This window comes from Mustela nigripes, chromosome 7, assembly GCF_022355385.1.
Source record: "Mustela nigripes isolate SB6536 chromosome 7, MUSNIG.SB6536, whole genome shotgun sequence".
NCBI classification, from domain to species: Eukaryota; Metazoa; Chordata; class Mammalia; order Carnivora; family Mustelidae; genus Mustela; species Mustela nigripes.
Genome location: NC_081563.1, coordinates 95,840,914 through 95,855,961, shown reverse-complemented (window position 1 = coordinate 95,855,961; position 15,048 = coordinate 95,840,914). Strand labels below are relative to the sequence as shown.

General features: G+C 39.6%; 1 protein-coding gene across 5 annotated transcripts in view; it reads right to left on the bottom strand.

Annotated features, from left to right (window-relative positions):
• RALGAPA2 (Ral GTPase activating protein catalytic subunit alpha 2) overlaps positions 1–15,048 on the bottom strand; it is a 319,809-nt gene that overhangs the window by 142,549 nt on the left and 162,212 nt on the right. For all 5 annotated transcript variants that reach the window (XM_059406446.1, XM_059406444.1, XM_059406445.1 and 2 more), the window contains 2 exons: positions 5,508–5,636; positions 97–225 (listed from right to left, as the gene is read on the bottom strand). In XM_059406446.1, the coding sequence (XP_059262429.1) occupies positions 97–225; positions 5,508–5,636 (258 nt within the window). The remainder of the gene's footprint in view (positions 1–96; positions 226–5,507; positions 5,637–15,048) is intronic.

Sequence of the window (15,048 nt, the reverse complement as noted above, 5' to 3'; positions counted from 1 at the left end):
GGGATAAGTAGATCACTGTATGATAATGGAAGAGAGGACCATATAGCTAGAATTATAAAATGCTAAACTTGAGATTCAATCAAATGCATGAGGTACCTTGACATCTTCAGTTCCTGTGATGACTTCCCTGACTTCCGGCACAGACTGCAGTAAAGGGATCTCCCGGTAGGTATTTGGAAAGCAGACTAGAGAACCAAGAATGGTGAGAGCTTCTGAATGAGGTGTCTGCACACAAAGAAGTGAAAACATGCTTTACTTTTTCATGATTTTGAGAGGGAATCTTTACACTTACTATATCCTAGATAAGATGTAATCAAACTATGCCAGGTTATTTTCCTCCAGGCAACCATTTAAGCAAGAGAGGTTTGTCTAGATGAAAAAGCAAATTTCCAAGAAATGGAAATTATCACTATACTTGTATAAAAAGCATTGTGAAAAGTGGTCTGCAGATGCATTCAGGGTCAGAAGAGCAAATGACTCAATCATGACTTTCACTTTTTGTTTTTATCTTTTTAGTCTTCATGTTCTTGACAAAGCAGGGTAAGTGATACCAACTTAATATTATTTTTGCTGTGAAGACAGTTAACAAAAATTCATAAAGAAGAGGGGTTTGGGTTGAATTTCAAAAGGCAGAGAAAGAGAGCAGACACTATCCACCAAATTTCCCATCTCATCATGAATATTTTGCAAAGTAACATATAATGTTTGATATATAGGGAGACACAAAATCACTTATTTGTCTATTATTGGAATTAGGTATAATTCTTACTACACGTTACTAGACTTCAATCTAGCCAACTTCACTAGATTTCAATCAAGCCAACAATTAGCAGCTATGATTAGCCAAGAATGGGCACTAGGATTACAAAGGTATTGCCACTCGCCCACCTACCCACCTGCCATCTACCTTTCTGTCTACTATTATCTAATAATTATAACAATGGCAGCTAACACTTACAGTGCTAGGCACTGTTCTAAATGCTATACAAGCACTGCCTCATAAAATACCCTCAACAATCCAATGAAGTAGATACTATTATCATTTCTACATTACAAGTGAGAAAACTGAGGCTCAGGGAAATTAAATGGCTTGTCAAGTGACAGACCCTGATTTGCACTGGGCCTGTTTTGTTAAGCACTTCTGGGTTTGAAATGAAAGGGAGTCTCCCTCCCCCAGGATATGGCGGTGTGGTGTGTGGGGTATGGGAGAAGAGGCAAATAGCGGTGATACACCATTCGGTGATATGGCTGTGAGAACCAGAGAGTGGGAATGTTATGGGAGCCCAGAACATTCATGTTTAATCTCACTTCATTTTCATCAGCACACAGGTCCAAAAGACAATATAAATAAAACACAGAGATATTCTCTGGAACCCAAAATGTGGCAATAATTTGTTCTGCTCAGGATGGTTAGGGACACTAAGACAAACTGCTGCTTGAAGTCCCATAGTGCCAGGGGAGCCAGCCAGGCTGGCAGAGTGAGGGAGCGAGGTAAGAAGCGAGAGGCCAGTGCAGGCAGTGCGGATGGAAAAGGCAGAAGACCCAGGGGCACCCATGGACCTGTAAAAAATGCAGGTGCACAGGGCCCAGAGGCCATGCAGGTGTGCTGCAGGGACTAGGGGAGCTCCAGGAGAAAAGCACTGGGACTCCCAGGTAGCAACCCCCACGCCACACGTGGCACAGTGCCCATCTCATTTTTTCCTCCAGGCGACCAGTAGTGCCATCAGAATGGAGCAGTAGTGTGGGGTGATGGATGCTCTCAGGAAGAGCAGAGTGTCAGGTGCTCACTGAAGCCCAGTGCAGGCAAGAGTGACAGCAGCTCTGACTGTAGCCATAGCCATGGCATCAGGCATAAAGTCACTATATTCCTAATGGTTTCTTTCATTTTTTAAAATACAAAGATTTGAAACCACTAAGGCAAAATGAAAATGTTAAGACTTGCCAAAGTTGGTCAGTGAGTACAGTATCTTGTTATGTGACTTTTACCACATAAAGCCTTGTGGTCACTGCCCAGGCCTTTCCTTATCTGACCTCTGGCCAGTGTCAGACGCAGGTGCTAGCTCTCTTGGGCCTGGGAACACTTTCACCATTTGGCCCTGGGACACCTTTCGTGGCTCCTACCTGAGGCGATCTAACAGTCTCCATGCTGGGATGCCTCATTTCCTCAGGATCCAAACTGTGATGCTGAGTGTGGTCCTGTGCCCTCTTCTCTCCCAGATCTATACTCACTCCCAAAGGATATCCAGACACATGATTTCAACGCCTCCTACATGTTGGACTTTGGACTCCCCATCATTTCTCTGTAGACTAGACGCTCCCCCACCCTACCCCCGAAGTCCGGGTTTGTATGCGTGCCCCCTCAGGGGTCCAGAGGCATCTCACATGAGCTCCACCTGACCAGAGTCCCGCCCTTTCTGTGCAACACTACCCCACCTCCATCATTCTGTCCCCTCATCTGCTGCTTTCCTTTTCCTCAAGTTTTATGTTAAGAGGAATGAAAAGGGAAAGAGAGTATTACACTAAATACCAAACACCTGGATTCAAGATTTTACTACTCTTGCTTTATCTGTATGTTTCACTTTTTTCATTTCAGTATTTAAAAATCACTAAGAAGTTTCCACTTTCAATATTTTAAAGTGAATTCAAGACATTATGTCATCCCACCTCTATGGAACCCAGCATCCCCGCTTCGGGTTTTTTCTTTGCATACATTACTTTCTGACATGTTACATAGTTATTTTGTGTTTGCAACACCAAAAAGATGGGGGTTAGATTGTTTTCAGCACTTTTCTATCCCAGTGGGTGCTCAATAAGTATCTCAAGATAAGGGGTGGCTGCTGCTGTCCCCATTTATCTGACGAACATTGAGGGCCTTTCAGGTCTCTGCTTCAGCATCACTTCTCTGATGAAGACCTTTCTAATGCATGTCTTTCCCTTCACTTCTCACAAGCAGAATGAACCATTCCTCTGTTGCTGTCCTTCTGGGGTCTGGATGTGATTCTACTGTGGCTGTTAGAAACTTAGGCACAGATATTAACATTTAGTTTACCCCGCTGATTTGTTGAGGGTAGGGCCCCTGTCATACTCATCCAGGCCAAGTCCCAGCATTTAGTGGATCCACAGAAACTGTTTCTCAAACAGCCTTGCTTTGTCAGTCCTCTCTAAATGCTGCCCTTTATTCCCAGACAATCTTGGTTTAGACTTCACTGACATTGATTCCTTTCTCTGAGTGGCCTTAACAATTGTGACATGTGCAAGACTGGCCTGAACTGTGGACTTTAATTTTTGAAATTTATTTTAAGACATTAATTTATGAGGGTGGGGAGGGGCAGAGGAGAAGGGAGAGGGCCAAGAGTACTCCAGGATGAGTGCAGAGCCCGATTTGGGGCTTGATTCCATAATCCTGAGATCATGACCTGAACCAAAACCAAGAGTCAGACACTTAACCAACTGAGTTACCCAGGTGCCCCTGAACTGCGGACTTTTAGATTGCACGCTAGACTATGTCACAATCAGATATAAAACATTAGATCTTAAACAAAATAAGGATTACACAGCTTTTTTCAATGAATGTGGTAAATCTAAATAATTTTTTGGTCTAAGCACCGAGCCTAAGGTGAGCCCCAATTTCCACACAGGAGAATGAGGCCTGGATGCCTAAGCATATTGCCTAGGGTAGAGAACCAGTACAGTACATGGCAACACTGGGATGGAACCCAGGTCTGACCCTACAGAGTTCCAGGGTCTAGCATGAGAAGGGAATTATATGTAATACATTATCTTATGGGCACATTACACTTTATCTGTTCCAGTGTTGATGGACATTTGGATTAACTCTAGTTTTTGGCTACTACAAAGGAAGTTTACTGAGCACAAGTTCCTGCCCATCTCTTGGAGACTTGTGTATGTATATATCTTTTCCCCATTACCTCAATGGGGCAGATCTGCACAGTGGGGGTAACTCAAACTTGTAATTGACTTGTGTTAATCAAAAATTATGACTGAGTATGTGTGCCGCATTCACACACTTCTCATCTGTTCCCTTACAAGTTTAAATCTCAAGTTGAAACTAAGAGAGAAACTCAAAGTAATTCAGAGTTACAGCTTCTTCATATAACTCTCACTTCCACATGATCTTATTTTCTTTCTCTTTCTTTGAAAAGAAAAATTTTGGGAAGCTACTTTAATAGCTTATCTAGTCAAGAGATAAATTTTCAGAGAATGACTGGCATGCATGATATTATCTCTAGAAATGGTGCTGGCATTTTTACAGGAGACTCAAATAGCAAGTAAGGAAATCATCAATAAAGAAGTATGATTTTCCTTCCTGTATCCTGTGAGTTTCTTCAATGCTAATCTAAATACTTAAAAATAAATTTGAAGGCTCTTTGAGAATGATTATCCTAAAATCATTTTTGGAAATAAAGAAGCATAAAAATTTGTCACATTCCTTACAAAAAAAAGTTGAACAAACTCAACATTTTTCTTCTTCCTTTTTTTCTACCTTTCTTTTCTTCTTTCATTCCTCCCTTTTGCTCCTGTCTTTGCTTTTTCTTTCCCTTCCCTTTGCTTTTTACTTTATCCTCACAAGAAGTTAGCACATGAAAATACCAGTGTGAAATATCAACTATACAAAGTAATAAAAAACAACTTAATTTAAAATCTGGGTTGTAGTTTGAATTTACTGTGTACCAGAGAAATAAGTGGAGTGAAAAAGTAACAATATGCCCCCCAAAATTTACATAGCTAGCTACTCATATTGATTTCAGTACAAGTCCCTGGTAAACAATAAAGCTAATTTCATTCACACCATTTGCAGAGGAAAACAAAGAGTCTGAACAGGTAACAGCTGTATAGAGCACAAAAGTGAGAGGCCCTTTAAATTGAAACGTAGAAGAGAGTGTTCTTTCAAAAGGCATTAACACATTGCCTGTGTGGAGACTGCAAATAATTTCTTTTTGCAGCCCTAAATGTTCACTTAGTCTACTTGATTATAATTTTTTAATACTAGAATTTTGTCAGAGTTTTACTACACATTAATAATATATACTCACTCTCTGCTTAAAATTTAAGTGTTCTAACATTTCCAATATTTCCAAAAATATTTTCTATTAAACTCATAATAAGCAAGATAATTATTTGAAAAATTATTGATAATGTACACTTAAAATGCTCTCTTTACTACAGACGGCTCCTCTGTGCCACCATTTACTGGAAAATGCTAATAGACTTTAAGAGACAAGTCCTGCTTCTGACTGTGTAAATGTGCTGAAATATTAGTGAGGATATGATTTTTCACACTCTGGCCTTTTGATGAAACGCCTTCCTAATACCAGTGTGTCATCTTATCCTACAATTTCACACATCAGCTGCCAGGGCATCTACCCGAGAGCCCGGTTTCACATTGCACTAATGAGTCAACACCTGTTAAGAGTGGAGAAATCTGAACCTTGTTAGCGATTGTGAAGCCTCCTGGGAGTTTGGATGCTGAGCATTGTCATACTCACCGCCGGCGTGTCTGTACTAAGGACCCTGGCAGCGGCTGTGATGAAGTCCCCCACCAACATTGAGAAGCCAGGCAAACCCAGGGAGAAGAAGCGGGGTGGACAGTGCCTTATAATGGTGTTTAAGATATCCTAAAAGGGAAGATGAGAAAACACAAGTGTAATTTTCAACAATGTAGTCAGCTCATTTGTACATATAGCCACTGTATGGTAATCTGAGAGAACAAAGGTCACAGAAATTTTTCAGTAAAAGGGGTACTGAGAGATGAGTTGGTCCAAGGCCTATTGTACCCACTTTACAGGTAAGAGAACAGACACTAAGTTGTAAGATTACATGCCCAAAATCTAAGACATGGCATTGGGACTACACACTCCTTCTGTTTTCCACCTTGTCTGAGCTCTTCAGACAAGTTACTGGAGTGTTGAGGTGGATACACAAATAAAGTCTACAAACATCTATCACTTCAGTATTTTTCAATTTTCAAAAGTTAAAGCACACTAATACATTAAAAAGTCTTCAAGTAGGCGAAGAGCTGGAAATTTTCACTCTTTAGATAACTCTGTGTTAAAACAATGGGACTGGAGTACGATTGGAGTCTAAGCTCAGGGAGCTGGTGTGGCTCTGGGTACAAGTGTGACTGTGAGGTCAAAGTGCAAATACAGCAGTTGCCTTTTACATGGGTGCAGCACAAAGACCACTGACTGCCTAGACACCTGGTGTTGCTGTGTCTGGAATGGCCCATCCTTGGTGGGTGGCAGGCAGGCGCCTGGCCGCCAACTCTGCTGTGAGGCAGTCACCATGTTCCAGCCTGTGGCAAAGCAGGGCTCCTCTACTGGACAGCGTTCTGCCACCCACAGCCAGGACACATCTCCACAGCCATCTGTGCAAGTGTGTGTGTGCATGGGGGATTAGTCAGAATACCACAAACTTCTTTTATGCAGTTCTAGGCCATGCACGTTAATCAAACATACTGAAGTACTAGACTTTATGTGTTTTGTAGTTATTCAACCTATAGTTAGTTGCAAAATTAAAAAAAAAAAATCTGGTTTCTTTTCTCAGATTTCAGTGCGGCTATTTAAGAAACCCTTTAAAATAATCCTGGTTTAATTTGATTAATTTAGAGCAAAGCAGTAGCAACATGCTAAATGATAACATGTTAAGACCTTTTAACAAAGGACTTTGGACAAAAATAACCTCATTTTGCAACCTGTAGTCTTGAAAGAGAATTTTTATGTGTTCACAATACATTATTTTTCCAAGACTTATTTTTTCCTTTACACAGTGGATTCATTCAGTTTCTACAAATTGTCTGTTTATATCCTTAAAATGACTGTACAGTGCTTACTCTTTTAGAGCTCGAATATGGTCAGTAGTTTGGCAAGTACTAATTTAAAGTTTTAGCATTTCAGCAGAATTTGCCCTATACCAACAATAAACAGGCAGATAGAGGAAGGAAGGTAGGAAGGAAAGAAAAACCTGAACCACACTTCTCCTAAGTTAATATTTAACCCTGCTTTAATCACGTCCTTTGATACACTTTAGGGTCCATATCAGCCAAAGTAAACATTCTAAGGGGCTCAGCAGATGGATGCTGCAGTTTAGAAAGTGTGTAGTAAACTCATGCTCCAAGAGTGGAACAAAAGATCCACCTTTTTCATAATTAAGCCTCTGATTAATGCCCTGGGCTCCTCACCACACACCTGTAATTACTCACAGAGGTACGCATTGTGCTGGGCCTTGTCTCGGAATATCAGGCATCAAGCTACCCAGCAGCAGATGGGAGCACATTTCTGTTGACATATGCTGCAGTGAAAGGATTCGTGCAAACCTGGCCAGCAAGGTAGCAGAATGCCATGCATCTGAAGATTAATAATGCAAACAACCATGATGTTAACTTTGTTATGTGTGTGCTAATTCCATCTGTTGAGATGAGGAACTAAGCTTTGAACTCTGTCAATTTTTAAAAATCTTGGGCATACTACTTAAATAAGCCATTTTCATCACTGGAATTTAGAGTTTTAACCTTTAAAAAATGCTTTTCTGGGGCAAGTTTGTGGGAATTAAGAACTGAATCCTTTAACAAGCTAAGGCTAGATCTGTACATGAAATCCATTTTGCTTCATTTATATGTATAAAGGTAATGCCCTGTAAAGGGGGCATTCACAAAAAATTACTAAGTTACCACTGATGCTAAAGACAGCAGAAATGCATGGAGCCGAGATAAAGTCACACGGCTCCCCAACCCCTGGATCCGGGCCAGTCACTTCAACGGAACCTGTTTCTATGGGCAAGAAGATTGGAAAGAGAGGGCAAAATAACAGATGGCTAGCCTACCCTACCCTGCCACCCACGTAAAACAGAGCCCTGAGGAGAAGCGGGGCCTGGGTAGCTGTCGCCAGTTAAAGGCGGCACTGGGATAGGGGTTATGTTGGAGTCAAAGAGGGAACTATAAGGCCAGTCAGCCAAATTATGGCCATATGCCTACTCATTTTGCTTATTCACACTGAAAAAGGGACAACCCAAAGATTCTATCTTTGTGATAACATGTTAAAATTAGGAATAATTGTGTGGTACTCAAAAGAGAGCCATGCATATTCCCAACAGAGGGATATCCACTAAGGATATAAGGGTTCCACTCATTTCTAGGAGAATCTTTCTTTCACCCTCCTCTCCAAATGGTAAAATCACTGGAAAATAAAAATCTGGAGACTCTGAAACTTCCTACATTGTCTCTAGGGCTTCACGTATAGATAGAATAGGACAGTGCTTCCCAAATGTTAATTATTCATGTATGACCTCATGCCTTTTGCCATATCCATGTCCAAAGCAAGCATTATCTGCCTGTTTTTGAAAGCAAGTCACTTTTTTTTTTTTAACTTAAGTAAGATTATTCTGGAAAACTAGTATTCTGTGTCACAAATAGAATACAATAAGAGTAAGCCAAGGCTACTGCATTTTTGTTAAATAGTACAGCCTGAAAGAGGCTCCCCTTTATTTACTTATTTATTTGAGATAGAACACAAGCAGGGGAAACAGCACAGGGAGAGGGAGAAGCAGGCTCCCTGCTGAGCAAGGAGCTGGATATGGGGCTTGATCCCAGCACCCTGGGATCATGACCTGAGCCTAAGACAGATGCGGGACTAACGGAGCCACCCAGGCATCCCGAGGCTCCCCTTGTTATGAAGGGTGGCTTTATCCTCAGGGTTGTGTGAGAGTTCTTTACCTACTCCAGTGGGCCTACCTGAGAGAGTTGCAGGGACTGCTGGAGGTGAGGAAAGGGGCCATCGTTCTTACTGGGTGACTAGATGCTGTTTAGTGCAACCTCCATTGTGATCACGGTTTGGAAATGCCCCTGTACTTAAACTCTGGCGTGATGAAAAGAGTTCTGTATGTGACTGCAGGCAGATCTTGTCATGCCTAGGACTTCATGTTTCTCTTCCATTAAAGATGGATACGAGTCACACCTAATGGTATAGATGTGAACACATGTCTTTCTAAACTGGAAAGGGCCATACAAAAATCAACAGAGTAACAAATAAAAAACTTCCTTCAAAAAGGGAAAGACTCTGAAGGATTTTACTTTCTAGAATTTACTTTATAGGTTTACTTTGTAGAATTCGGTGGACTATTATTTTGCTGATATTCAAAAGAGCAAAAGATTTCAAAGGTGGCAAAAATAAACCTCTCAGATTACATTGTCCCAGATATCAAAAAACTCTTGAAATTAATGCTCTCAAGTAACATTCTTACCAAAGCATTCTAGCCATTAGCTGTAATGTATATCATTTCTAAGGCAAATAATAAAATAAAACCAGGAAAATGATATGTTTAGATTTTCTAGCTTTCATTCTTCTAAGGAGTTCTAGAATTTACCAGAAACAAGTGAGTCTGAGAGCAAAAATTACCTTCTTTTTCCATACTCTTGACAGACTAAAAACACTAAGCTAAACAAGAAGTCCAATGAAAAATGGACTCTAAAACAGGAATCAAGTTTATTCTTGAAAATTGACCAGTATAAGGCACAGACAAAACTCTTCCACACGTTTTTGTTCAAAGGAAATAAAATTCATTCAGCAAAATGCTGACATAAAGCAAAGAGACCACCAAAGTAGTATTTTTGTTCTGTTTTTGATTAAAAGTCCACATGCATGCTACACACTGAGTGTGAAAGTGGATTGTGTGATGATAATTGTGAATTTGCAGCTTATCAAAAGATTCCGGCTTATGAGAAAGTAACTGGTGAGAACATCTGTCTCTTATCACTGATCTTACAAAAAATCAGGTAATTCAAATAGAGGCGTGTTGTTTCCTCTCCTCCAAAGCACCGTTCTATAAACACGAACTGCATTCAGCCTGGTAAATGAATCGCTTTAATTGAATGCTATGTACACAGTAACTGGAAAAACCATAAGTGATAAGAAAAACATATGGTGATGGCAACAGAAATTGGTTTATTCATTTTGCATAGTGTTGTTTCTTTAGTTCTCTTATAATTGACCTTTAGAACGATAAATGTGTAAAATAATTTTGTTTATTATGGCTCCAAACCTTCCAACAATTACACAAAATGAAAATTTAAAAGGAAGGATTCATTCTGGAAGCATTTCCATTGTTTACATAATTGCACAGCTATAATTTAGTGCTCGTGTTGTTATGGAAAATAAAAAAAGGGCCATTACAGGCCATTTCAATTCAAAATATTGCACAGTGGTGTCAAAAATGGGGGAAAATATTCACTTTAAAGCAGTTTAAAATGGATTAACCCTGTAAACAAAAACATTTCAATATAGTATTCTATGAAACACAAATGTTCAAGAAGTAGCCATCGTTCAAACGGAATTAGAAATGTTGCAACTGTACTTTCACACCAATTACATATATATTATTCACTTAATATTTGCTCAGGGCCCAGCAGATGATGGTTGTAACACAATAGCCGACCATCTGTCTCCCCGCCTTTCCTTAGCGGACTCGTGCCTGCTCCTCAGTAGCAAACAGATCCGGTTATTCCACCTAAAGTCACTCAGACCTTCCAGGAGGCCAAACAGAATTGTTAAGAAATAAAATTTATGTATACAAAATCCTTCTTTAATTTTTTACTTTAAGAAAAATAAAATGCTAAATTAATCACTTCACTGTTTTTCAGAGAAGATACCTGCCTTTTATGCAGAAAATTCTAAAGGGAGCTCTTTTGTTTGGTAAAAGGGAGAATGTACAGATCTGGTTATCTCATTAATCCAGTTAATGAAAAGGTTAAACTCATTCCACGCCCACGCAGAATTACTAATTACCAAAATATTTGAATGCAAAAGGATACTTTTAACAGTAACTCTGGATATGACCAAAACTTTAACAATTAAAAAGGCAGCTATAATCTTGCAGTACTTTGAGGACATATTTGTAAGTATCAATTATCTCCTCCTTAGCGAAGCTCAGAAATGCCGAATGACCAAAAATAAATAAATAAATTAAATTAAAAACATTTTTAAAAATTTAGTTTTCAGAAGAGCAGCTCTCTCCAGGTCCCGAAACCTTGGCCTCTTGCTTCTGCTAGTAGGCCTTTGCTTCTCCAGTTCTGTGTAAAAGACATGCTTTACACACCACAACCTGCTACTTGGCCTCTTCATACTCTACATTGGTTCAGACAGGACTTTTTGCTGATAAAAATAAAATCTTTTTGATTATAGCCTTTAAAAAAAGCATAGCAGACCATGTCACGAGCACTGTGCTTCTGCAAGAGTTGCTGAAAAGACAACACAGCAGAAGAAAGCTAAAAATTCCTTTCAAGATCTGAGTCAAAGAGTATGTGGTATGTGCTATGCATTGTATGTTAAAAGGGCCAAGTATGGTATGAACTTTCTGGAGAAAAAGCAGAGACTTCTGTGAATGCTGACAAATGTGACCTCTCTGGGTGTAACTGTTACCAAGGCCAGAAGAAATATGTCAGGACAGAGTAATTGGGCTCTGTAGTTGGAGAAGCAAAGTCATCTAGTACTTCTCACCATGCAATATGCTATGGAGAAGACACGGAGTTTCCCTGACAGCAGCGTGCAAAGAATAAAGGGAGTGAAAAACCTGAAATGAACTTCTGATGGCCACAGGAGCTGCTCTCACCATTTGCATGAAATCACGATTTCAGAAGTGACAGAACATCAGGCAGATGGCAGAGAAAGTCACTGCAACCATCAGCTCTAAGGAGAGCCTTGAATTTTTTTTTTATGATTGCTTGAAATTAATCCTATATCTGTGAGGAAGAACTCTACTAGCCTTCAAACTGATGAAGACTATCTAACTGCCTCAGGAAAAATGGGGGACTGACTGGTTGACTGACTGGTTTTAAGAAACACTGTATGAATTTTAGTTTATACTGAAATTGATATGTCACTAGATTATCTTTTTTTTTTCCAAAGGTTTTATTTATTTATTTTACAGAGAGAGAGAGAAAGAGAGAGAGAGAGAGACACCACAAGTAGGCAGAGGCAGGCAGAGAGAGAGGGGGAAGCAGGCTCCTCGCCGAGCAAAGAGCCCGATGCGGTGCTCGATCCCAGTACCCTGAGATCATGACCTGAGCTGAATGCAGAGGCTTAACCCACTGAGCCACCCAGGTGCCCTGTCACTAGATTATCCTAATTGCTTCTTTTTCTTTCTGTTATCTGTAAGAGCAATATTGAAAGTGCTGAATACTAACCACTAGACCACCTGGGAGAGCTTTACTGAGATATAATTTACTTGTAATAAAATATACCCTTTAGGGGCGCCTGGGTGGCTCAGTGGGTTAAGCCTCTGCCTTCAGCTTAAGTCATGATCTCAGGGTCCTGGGATCGAGCCCCACATTGGGCTCTCTGCTCAGTGGGAGCCTGCTTCTCTCCCCCCATGCTCTACCTGCTGCTCTGCCTACTTGTGATCTCTCTGTCAAATAAATAAATAAATACACACACACACACACACATACCCTTTAAAGTGTACACAACTCAGGGACACCTGGGTGGTTCATTTGGTTAAGTAACTGCCTTCAGCTCAGGTCAAGATCCTGGGATCCTGGATGGAGCCCCACATCAGACTTCCTGCTCAGCAGGGAGTCTGCTTCTCCCCCTGCTCGTGCCCTCTGAGTATACAACTCAGTCATTTTTGGTATATTCATAAAATTGTGCACTATCACCACTATTTAATTTGAGAACATCTTCACTCTACCCACAAACAGTCATCCTCTATTCCTGCCCACCAGGCAACCACTCATCTACTTTTCTTTCTCTATGGATATACCTGCTTTGAGTATTTGAGAATATGGAATACGTGGCAGTTTTTTTTTTAACCTGGCTTCTCTTACTTGATAGATTTTCAATGTTTATCCTTGCATGTAGCAATACTTTATTCCTTTTCATGGCCCAATAATATTCCACTGTGTTGATACATCAAATTTTGTTTATCCTTTCATCAGTTGATGAACATTTGGGTTGTTTCTACCTTTTGGTGATTGCGAACAGTGCTACTATGCAAATATGTGTACCAGTTTTTGTTTGAATACCTATTTTCAATACTTTTGGGTATATACCTAGCAATGAAATTGCTGGTTTATATGGTAATTCTATGCTTGAACTTTCGAGGAAGTGACAAACTGTTCTCTATAGCAGCACTACTAGTTCACATTATTACCAGTAACATACGAGTGTTCCAATTTCTCCACTTTTCATCAACATTTTTTTATTTTTCATGTTTTTTAAAAATTATACCCATTCTAGTGAGTATGAAGTGACACCTCATGTGACTTCGATTTTTACTTCCCTGGTGATTAATGGTGTTTAAAACCTTTCCACATAGTTTTTGGCCATTATGATATCTTCTTTGGAGAAGTGTCTAAATCTTTCAACCATTTTCAAACTGAGCTGTTTGTCTTTTGGCTACTGAGTTATAAAACTTCTTTATGTATTCTAGGCACTAGACCCTTATCAGATACATGATTTGCAAATATATTCTACCATTTTGTGGGCTGTCTTTCACTTGTTTGATAGTGTCTTCTGGTGTACAAAATTTTTAATTTTGATGAAGTATAATTTTTTGAACTTTTTTCTTTTGTTGCTTATGCTTTTGATGGCATATCTAGTCATTTCTTCTAACAGTTTCATAGTTTAAGCTCTTATATTTAGGTCTTTGATCCATTTTGAGTTAAAGTCAGTATATGGTGTGAGGTAGGAATCTAATTGGATCCTTTTACACGTGGATATTCAGTTGTCCCAGTACCACTTGTTGAAGTGACTATTCTCCCACTTCGCTGTCTTGACCCCCTTGTTGGAAATCAGTTGACCAGAGATAAATGGCTTTATTTCTGGACACTCAGTTATATTCCATTGATCTATATATCTAATCTTTTACCGGCACCAATACTCTTCCTATTGCTGTAGTTTTGTAGTAAGTTTTGAATAGGGAATTGTGAGTTTTCTAGCTCTGCTCTTTTTCAAGACTGTCTTAGCTATTTGAGGTTTCTTGCAACTGCCTAAGAATTTTAGGATCAGCTTTTCCATTTTGGTAAAAAAGGCCATTGGAATTTTGATAAGGATCCAACTGAATCTTCAGATCAACTTGGGGAATATTGTTATCTTAACAAAATTAATTGTCCAGGAATATGGGACATTTTCCCACTTATTTGTGCCTTCTTTAATTTCATAGAGGAATGTTTTATAGTTTTCAATGTATCTCTTTCATTTCCTAGGTTATATTTGTGACTAAATATTCTGCTCATTTTGATAAATGAAATTGTCTTCTTAATTTCATTTTCATATTGTCCATTGTGGTGTACAGAAACACAGGTAATTTTGTATATAGATCCTATATCCTGCAACTTTGCTTAATTAATGTTTTCATTCTAATAGAAGTTTTTAGTGAGTGTGGCAATCCCTTAGGGTTTTTATACACAAGATCATTGTCTGTAATTATAGACAGCTTTCCTTCTTGCTTTCCAGTCTGCATGCCTTTTATCTCATTTTCTTACCTAACTGCCCTGGCTATAATTTCCAGTACACCACTGGATAAAAGCTATAAGAATGAACATCCTTCCTCATCTTAAGGAGACTGTGGAAGTTTTATGGAAAAGGAAAAAATGGAAAAGCATGTTGTTTCTGGGATGGGAAGAAAGCCAGAGCCTATGATGTGGCATTCAAACTTTTCTCTAAATATTTCTGGAGATTAGCAAATTAGTGCAAGGATGCTCAGGGTACTTGGAGATCAGATGCACTGAGAAAGAACTTACCCTCTATCATATGAATGAAGTCATTCTCTCAGCCCTAAGTCCTTAGCAACATGAATGAAATATACAACCCCCTTTACTCTGACCAACAAAACCCTGTTTGCAGTCCACAGATCAGGAGAAGCCACTTTCACATGGGCTTCCTATACAGGGCGTTTCACAGCTCACTGGGGAGACTAACAGAGAGATGGCAAACCCGTCAGGAAATTCTGGCACATTTATGATTCCATAAGATGAAAAAAACTGTTGGAGGGTTGTGGAGAGATGTGACTTACCAGCTGCACCAATCATGCCTTGAAGAC